The sequence below is a fragment of the Sinocyclocheilus grahami genome, unplaced genomic scaffold, assembly GCF_001515645.1.
Source record: "Sinocyclocheilus grahami isolate Dianchi unplaced genomic scaffold, SAMN03320097.WGS_v1.1 scaffold826.1, whole genome shotgun sequence".
Classification (NCBI taxonomy): Eukaryota; Metazoa; Chordata; class Actinopteri; order Cypriniformes; family Cyprinidae; genus Sinocyclocheilus; species Sinocyclocheilus grahami.
This window is the reverse complement of record NW_015506005.1, coordinates 776,309-786,052: the sequence shown is the minus strand read 5'-3', so window position 1 is coordinate 786,052 and position 9,744 is coordinate 776,309. Positions and strand designations below refer to the sequence as shown.

General features: G+C 40.7%; 1 protein-coding gene across 1 annotated transcript in view; it reads right to left on the bottom strand.

The window, feature by feature from the left end:
* LOC107562505 (MTSS1-like protein) overlaps positions 1-9,744 on the bottom strand; it is a 68,879-nt gene that overhangs the window by 36,452 nt on the left and 22,683 nt on the right. The window contains exons 2-3 of the mRNA XM_016247134.1: positions 5,238-5,299; positions 5,053-5,126 (exon numbers count right to left, since the gene is read on the bottom strand). Of these exons, the coding sequence (XP_016102620.1) occupies positions 5,053-5,126; positions 5,238-5,299 (136 nt within the window). The remainder of the gene's footprint in view (positions 1-5,052; positions 5,127-5,237; positions 5,300-9,744) is intronic.

Here is a 9,744-nt window from a genome sequence, read left to right as displayed (position 1 = left end):
GCCAGCAGCTCCAATGTCAAGCCCGCCAGCGGTTCCTCAGTCAAGCCTGCCAGCCCCGGAGTTCGCTCCAGTGTCGGCTCCAGCCCCAGTAACGGCCAGGAGTGCCATTCCTAGTTCCAGAGGATCCAGTTCCTTAGTCACAGCCAGGAGTGCCGTTCCCAGTTCCAGAGGATCCCGTTCCTTAGTCACGGCCAGGAGTGCCGTTCCCAGTTCCAAGGGATCCAGTTCCCCAGTTTCGGCCAGGAGTGCCGTTCCCAGTTCCAGTGGATCCAGTTCCCCAATTTCGGCCAGGAGTGCCGTTCCCAGTTCCAGAGGATCCCGTTCCTTAGTCACGGCCAGGAGTGCCGTTCCCAGTTCCAGTGGATCCAGTTCCCCAATTTCAGCCAGGAGTGCCGTTCCCAGTTCCAGTGGATCCAGTTCCCCAGATCTTTAAGCCCAGGGAGGGCTCCAAATCTCCAGTTAAGACCAGGGAGGGCTCCAGTCCCCGGTTATGGCCCACGGAGGGCCTCGGAGCCCGAAATCTTCCCCAAGTATTTTTTTTGGAGGGGGGGGCAGTAGGGCTCCAGCCGTAGAGGCCGGGGCAGGGGCAGGGGCTGGGGCCACGGCCACGGCCTTGGAGGCTGCTTTGCCATGGCCTCTTGAGTCCCCTGATCCTCCATGGTGCCCCGAATTGCCAGATTTGCCACGGATCCCGGAACGGGCGCCACCCTGGAGGCCTTCCATCTGGTAACCCTACTCCTAGAGGCCTCCAGAGCGCCCACCCCCATGTCAGACTCTGGTCTGTGTTTTGTGTGTGTTTTGCTCCTAATGTGCCTTCCTTGCCCTTATTTGGTCCTTCCTGTTCCTGTCCTCATTGTGTGTATTCGTCTCCAGCTGTGTTTTGATTAATTAGTTCATTTGCTCCCAGGTGTGTCCCATTGGTGGCTATGTATTTAAAGTGTTAAAGTGTAGTTCTCTGTCTGCTGTTAAGTGTCATTTTGGTTTGCCTGATGTCTACCGTCCTGTGATCCTGCGTGCCTTCATTAAAACCTTTCTGATTTACTTTATTCCTCGTCTCCTCGCTCGTTCCTACGCTCCCAGTGTGTGTGTGTGTGACAAGTATATTCCATCCTTAAATTATGACAGAATTTTCATTTCTAGGTGAACTGTCTCTTTAAGTAAATCTACTGCCAATGTAAGAACACAAGAAATAATGATAGTGATGAAGAGAGCTAGCTAGACCCAATCATGGTAGGAAAGGAGAAAGAGCATAAACTTAAGGATGAAGAGCAGTAAAGAACAGTAAATGAGAAGCAGATTATAGGCAGTTACTAGCAGGAAGCATCAGTTCCCTCCCTCACTATAGTGGTGGACCCCCATGGAGAGGATAAAGGCCTGGAGTGTGTTTGTGTGTTTGCTTCCGTTTCACTGCGGTTCACTGCCGTCCCCTCCTCTTTGCTTCGTGGCAGTCTGTGTGCTGTGATGGGGAGGGGGTGAAACTTGTCTCCCAAACATAAACCTTACCAGCTACACATAAATATGCAACCCATGATCATTGGAGAAATGTGCCTGTGGTGACATTTATAAAAAATATTACATTGCTTCTTGCTTGTTTCGCAACAATTTCAAAGTGAAATATCCAGTGAGTGGCGGTAAAAGTATGTTATGTTTTATCCAAAACTGATGAAGGTGAATCTGCCTATGTTTTGTTATATTGGTAGTTGTACATATCACAGCAGTTTGCAAATTAAATGCCCAGTGAGTGGCACTAAAAAGTTAATGCTCCTTCACTTTTTGAAAATGACATATCACCTGCAGTAAACCTGACCCTAAACCTAACCAACAGTCTTAACAAAACCACACAAGATAAAAAATTAACCATGCCATTTTAGCTATTTTAAGTCTTCGAGTTTGTTTATCATGACTTCTGTTTCACAGGACTCCACATTACAAAACCTTGTACAAAACTTGTCCCAGGTGAGCTACTGAACAAGATTACATTAGAAAAGCAGTACATATGGAGCTGGTTATGTGATGCAAACATCAAAATATGTACGTTTACAAATCATCCACTATGGTAATCGTAATTGTGTGAAAAGGAATAAAAGTTATTGGTGTTTTACTGACACTAGTGTTCATTTCACCTGTAAACTGAAGTGGATTATATAAACTATACAGTATATATAGATGCATTTTCAAGTTTTGCAAAAATGTAGGAAGAGGCATGTTTTTCCAATGAGCCTAGGTTTTGGCAATGAGATACACTTTTTTTTTAGATACACTAGGATTAGAACCATAGTGGGATCCTTTACCCACAACATTCCCAGTTGTCTGATGACAGCCCTGCTAGAATGGGAGTTTCCAAAAAAATTTATGCATTAAATACATTATGATACATCATCCTATCAGAGTTCACTTGACTTCTATCATGTTACACAGCACCCCAAGCATACTATCATATTCACACCTTTTGTTTCTCTTCTGTCTTACATTATCCACAACTCTCAATTTTGTCTTCCAGCAGCCTTGTGGTCCACACATTGTTTGATCCATAGACTATGTCTGCTTGCCACTCTCTCTCACTCTTTAAAGTTGTTCCAGGGCACATCTGTGAGGTGTGTCAGACCTTGGTGTCCACCCTCCCTTTGGCATTCAGCAAAATCACATTAATCAGGTCACATGATCACTGAGCAGTATGTGACCCCTCCTACCCCCAGAGAGACCTGTGCTTAAGAGCCCTGACCTGCCACGAGCTCAAGCCCCAGGTTATCTACTCTACCTTTATCTACTCCACTTTGTGCTAATCCCCTTCTATGATGAAATATAAAATTAAGTTAAAATTAAGTTAAAATTAGTCGAAAATGTGTAATTGGAATAACAACAAATTAAATTTATATTCAAGATGCATTTTTTAATAATGTATTATCATTGGAAAATAATAGACTGATTGAGAATAGAATTGAGAATAGATCAAAAAGAGAACACTGCAAAAATTTTGCAGTGTATAAATTGAATTCACACAGAGAGAACAATGGACAATTTTGAACACTGCATGAGACAAAAAGACATTTATTTGTCCAAAGCAACTACAGTCTATGTTTTGTTCTTTAAGGACACAACTCTACGTTGAATAATTGTCATTAATACCAATAATAATTAAAAGTAAATAAATAAAATGAAAAATAATTTTAACTTACATAATTGTATTGATTTGTATTGAGAAACTTGGTTGTCACAATAACTGAAATATAATGAATAACACATTCCAAAGCAGTATCAAATATGTCATGGCTGCACACATGAATAACATAAAATAAATTTTTTAATAAATTAAAATAAAAAGTAAAAATTTTAAAAAGTAAAAAGTAAAAAAGTAAAATAAAATAAATGTAAAAAATGTAGGTCACACTCTACAGCTACAAGGTGGAGTGAATAATAATTGTTGTAATAAATTATGCTGTCTCACTTTCTTATAGCCTTGTGACTTTTTAATGTTGCTTTCTTTAATTGTTCTCACTCACTCTTCAAGCTTCCCTTATGCTTTATGTACCCCCAAACCACCATCTGAAATAGCCACCTATGAGTCACAATTGGGGTTGGATGAGATCCTCACTGCATTTACAAGGCACAGAGGAAGGCTCCCAGTTCTGTCAGCTCATTAAAAGCCCAACATGCCCACACGAACCCATAATAATGCAGATCATCATACTCCTTCAAACACACTCTTTACCTCAGGCATGCAGGCCACAAAATGAGATGAAATAAAAAAAAAATACAAATCCCCATATGAAGAGAAAAAAGTCCAATACAGTAATATAATCATAATGAGACTGGTGGTTTATTTCCAAACAACATTATTTCCATCAGTCGATTATCCTTGAAGAACTTGGCTCTGTCAAATCATTACTAAAGCACCATGCCATAAATAACCAAAAACACCCAGCAAGCCTCTCTACAGCTATGAGGCACGTCTTTGTTCCCTCTCATTTATCCATTATTGTCAAGGATTCATAACATCCGCTTATTTCTGCCATGTGAACAGACTGTTCAAAACTCACCAGAGATGAATAATGTAGTTATGTTTAATTATTTGCTAATAACATCTAACCAGTTCATAAAAATAAGTTAGACATTTGTCTTACATGCACATGAATATGGACATTAACACAAAGACATTCTTAAAAACATTGTTTGCAAGATGAGAGCATTAAATCTAGAGGGTCTGGCTCTGTACCTTCTATAATCCTTGATTTTGGACACTCATTATCGGACCTGACAACGCGCTCATGTACTCGTACTCATACTCATTAAAATGCTCTGATACCACACAACGTGTCAACAGTGCTGTGCCAAACGTAACACCGACAACAGAACAACAGAGAGTAGAATGGAGTTATCAGAGATTAATAAAGTAACAGAGATGTCTATGAAGTACAAGCATTTAATTATATAAATATAATGTTAAAAATTCAATATTCATGCCTGTAGCTGATGTGCACGAGCTGATAAGCAAAGCACGCTGAGTGGAAATGTCAAAAAGCAAAAGCAAATAAGAAACAATTACTAAAGTTACTTGACAGTAAGGAGAGAGAAAGATAGAGCGAGGGAGAGTGTGCGCACTTGTGTTGCATGATCTTGATTGCTCTTCGCTCACTTAGCACACACATCATTTGGATTAAAATGAAATCGTGAATACAAAACAAACTAAATTTATAATGGCATTCACTATAAACAACATATTTATTTAAAGTGAAAGTGAAACTAGTAGCCTGTGTGAAATGTGCTTTTTCATGTGCTAGGTTTCTGTGACAATATTTTCAAAAAATTACAAATGTTTTGAAAATACAGGTATCAGTATCGGCAAGTACCAAAAATAAAAGTATTGTATCTTACTTGTTCTGGAAAAAGTGGTATCGGTGCATCCCTACAGTTATCTTTCTCTCTCCAGTAGTGTTTTATCCTATGCATTACCCTCATAATGGGATATACATATCACTGCATGCTGGACAGAAAGCGCACACCCTCAATCACACACACAAACACACGCTCTCACACATCCCTGATCATGCCTACCTCTTGTGTTGGTTGCCATATCCGCCACCTTCTGAAAGGCATCCAGAAATGCCACAGCTGCTAAAACCGTGGTTCTGAAACGCACAAAACCAATGGAATAAATTGATGACAATTTTCTTTTCTCAGCATTCAATAAAACCTTCCTCACATGACAGGTGCGGACGTGAGCCAGAGAATGAACTTACCGGAGTTGAGAGTGCAGCTTGGTGGCCTTCGCACTGAAGTCTTCCCAGACAGGATATGAACACTGCAAAAGAACAAAGACACAAGGTGAGCTGTGAATGTGCACTTTGTGTAAGTATGTGTTCAATGTACAAGCAGTAAATGTGTCATTTTTAGGTTCAGTACATTGCTCATACACTATCGTTCAAAATTTAGAAGCTGTACGTTTTTTAATGTTTTTTGTCTCTTATGCTCACCAAGGTTGCATTTATATGATCAAAAATGCAGTAAAACAGTAATATTATTGTCAGGGAACTGGAAGAGAGATGAAGTGATGACTCAAATGCAGGATGAAATTTTTAATGGGAAAAAACAAAACAAAAACTACCCCAAGAGGGAAAAACAGGTAGGCAGGCCAGGACAGGGCCCGTGTGGCGGAACCTGTGGAGCTGAAGCCCTCAAGGGTGGAGCTGAAGTCCACCACAGCCGAGCAGGCATTACTGAAAATCCCCATGGTGGAGCAGATGACCACCACAGCAAAGCAGATGGGAGAGAGGGCCACCATGGTGGATCAGGTGGAGCTGGAGACCAACACATTGGTGCAGGTGGGGCTGAAGACCACCACAGTGGCACTGCAGACCACCACAGCAGCGCAGGCAGAGCTCCTGACCACCATGGCTGAGCAGATCCACGGGCCGGAGAAGGCTCTGGAGTGGACTCTGAAGGCTACTGGACTGGAGCTGATTCTTGAGCGGATTCTGAGAGCTCCTGGGCTGGAGCAGACTTTGGAGTGGATTCTGAAGGCTCCTGGACTGGAGCCGGTTCTTGATTGGACTCTGAGAGCTCCTGGACTGGGGCAGGCTCTGGAGTGGACTGCTCAGTGACGGCCTTCGTGGCAGCAGCCGTGAGAATGGGCTGTTCTGTGGCAGGCTGTTCTGGGGTGGGTAGCTCAGGGACCTCCAAAACTACTGAACTAAGAAACATCTGAGTCAGGTCCTCCAGGACCACCAGACTAGGGACCACCGGATTCGGGTCCTGCAGGACCACTGAACAAGCAGACATTTTGTCGAGAGGCTCTGGAAAGGCAGCCATGACGGACCGAAATTCTGGAGTGGCTGCCATGACGGGACGAGACTCTGGAGTGGCGGCCATGACGGAACGAGACTCTGGAGTGGCGGCCATGACAGGACAAAACTCTGGAATGGCAGCCATGACGGGAAAAGACACCTCTGACTGCCTAGAAAGTCCACAAATGCCAGGTGTTCCTTGCCAAACGTCCTCCAGGTACTGATGGGCTTATCAAGGGCATAGGTAAACAGGTCCTTGAGCCCCTCCGCAGCACTCCAAAACTCCCTGGCGAATTCCCTCAAATCAGTCCCCCATTGCTTTAGGGAACTCAAGGCCTCCACTTGAAGCATACATTGATAGAGGGGGCTGCTGGTAGTGAAGGCTGGTAGCTGGAGTGAGCCCTTCATCTGCTGAGTTCTGGGCTGGTTCGTTCTGTCAGGGCTGGAAAAGAGATGAAGCGAGGACTCAAATGCAGGATGAAATGGGCATTTAATAATGGGGAAAAAACTAAAAATTGACAAAAAATACCCCAAAGGGGAAAAACAGGCAGGCAGGCCAGGACAGGGCACAGCACAACACAGCACGGCAATGCAGGGCAACACTACACATACAACAATGACACCCAGACATAATACATTAAACAACGAACCAGCACAGAACTGCAGACACAAGGAGAATAATTAGGGAGACAAATGAGGAGGGTAACGAGGGAGACACAGGTGGAGTAAATAAAACAATAATGAGATAACAAGAAGGGCGGGTCAGACAATAGACAGGAGAGCACATGGCACCAACAACAAACAACAAGCCATGTGCTCAACAAAACACAGTGACATCTGGTGGCCAACTAGGGCACACCAGCAGAACCGTGACAATTATGAAATATTATTGCAATTTAAAAATAACAGTTTTCTATTTTTATAAATTTTTTTAAATGATTTTTATTTTACATTATCATTACTTCAGTCTTCAGTGTCACATGGAGATCCTTAAAAAATCATTCTAATATGCTGATTTGCTGCTCAAGAAACATTTCTTTATCATTTTTATTCAACACAATCAGTGTTGAAAACAGCTGTGCTGCTAAATATTTTTTTGTTGAAACTGTGATACATTTTGATGATTCTTTGACAAATAGAAAGAACAGCATTCATTTGAAATAGAGACATTTTGTAACATTATAAATGTCTTTAATGTCACTTTTAATCAATTTAATGTCCTCTTGCTGTCCTATCAGTAAGAATACAAATAGAGGTCAATGTGAATATATTTAATGAAGTATGTGTAGTAATTGCAGCATGATTTTAGCAATAGATTAAAAAAACTGTAGTCATGGGCGCTGTTACAAACGTGTGTGTGTGTGTGTGTGTGTGTGTGTGTGTGTGGATCTATATTGATATGATAATTTGGGAGGTTTGTCCTGGGGCAGGAATAGGAGTGTCGTCTGGCGATAAGGGGACGAGCCATGTACATTTCTGCCCAGTTGCCACGGAAACGCAGCAGACGAAGTATTCTTTGTGACGTCTGCTTTACAACAGGCCACAGGCTAAATGCGATATCACAGTAGTCAAGCAGAAACTAACAAGCATGACGACTAGTACACACAGTCTTGTGACTGTCATCCTAAGCCGTAATGGTGTTTTTCTCTCTCAAAATCACTTCAATAGTTTTAGGTTCTATTTTGTTGTTACACCAACAAAACTAAGTCTTATGGTAGGATCAGGTAGAAACAGTTCTTTCTAGTAACAATTGCACATTGCCACATTTTACAGTGTGGTATGAGGTTGATACTGTAATCTGCTCCCAAAATATTAGCAATGTCATGAAGTATCACCTTGTTAGGTCAATGTTAAGTATGTTTTTTTAACCCAAGAATCTTCTTCACTGAACATACTAAACAACATCATTTTGTGATCTCACTATCATCGTTGCATCTCCAATTCCAGCTCTTCTTACAGTATCCCCATGTACCTGTGGCACTGCTGGTGAAGCAGCTTTTGACCACAGCTGTCTTTGTTAGCTTCTTAAGACCGCTAAGCTCAGTTGAGCTTTGAGCAGGGCAGATTCAGACTGCTGTGTGTCAAGGGATTAAATTAGCCGCACTTCAGAGCATAGCTGGAGGTCAAGATTGTGCTCAGCAACTGGAAAAAGACCCGTCCCCTTCCTCATACACCCAAACACTACTCAGCTAAATCTGCCCCTGTGCCATCTCTCACCTTGCCCCACAGTCAAAAGAAGCAAGAACGATTTTGAAATAGAGAGAAAATGAACTGACACATGGGGACCAGCAAAATGCATAGCCTAACACACTGTTTGGATGGGATTTGTTTCATACTGTATATGGCATCAGAGTTACTATTTTTATGCATAATGTCTGTCATTTCATTTACTGAATCGAACAGAATAGGGATGTCTCAATTTTACTGAGGTGGGAGTGTCTGTTGTCTGGATGTAGAATAAGGAATTGTATTATAACATTATTACAAACAAGTAATAAAAGTAATAAAAACAAGTAAATAAATAAGCAGTCTCTCTTAATTATTTTTAGCATGGGATGTCAGCAGTACTGCTATTTTACTCAAAAAGCTGGCAAAAAAAGTCTTGGCATAATTCATTTAAAAAATGTTTAGCTTTAGTTATGTTGTGTAATTACGGTCAAAATAAATGAACACTGTAAAACATTGAAAAAAAATTGAAAATGCTACAGTAAACACTTGCTAACTAGATGACAATAATTTCCCTTACTATGTACAGTGATAAATAAAACTAGAATAAATCTAACATGACATTTCATGTCATTTTACTGTAAATTACTGTAAAATTTACAGTTTGGAAAAGTGGAAAAGAAGTCAAATGTACATTATACATTGGGATTTTGTTTATTATACATCATTTTAGTGTCATGTGTTTTTTCTTTTTTTTTTTTTTACTGTAAATCAAAGTTTAGTCCATAAAACCTAAAATGTTGCAACCGTAACCGCAACAACAGCTGCCAGCTTTTTACCATAAATTTCATGGAATTTTTAAGAAAAGACTAGCACTGTGTATTAATTTTTTTTTTTTAAATGTTAAAAAAATCACAATAGCACATATTTCTATTCAGACAAGTTTTCTCTGAGGTCCCCTGAATTAGCTGAAAAACAGTACTGTAGGTTAAATTTTCTCCAAATATATATGAAGAGTTCCAATGCAAAAGCCTCTAAAAGCCATCTTGGTCAGAAATGAGATAACGATACTGAGTGAATGCTCTCCACACATCGTATATGTTCATCAAGTACTTTCACTTCAAATGCACTAAATTCCATTTAGAAGTACCAGTACTTACATAGAAACCTATACATAGCCAGAAAGAAATGGTAATTTTAAAGAAAAATGTCAGACGTACTTAGAGGCTTTTGAATCTTAACTCTTCATATATATATATATATATATATATATATATATATATATATATATATATAT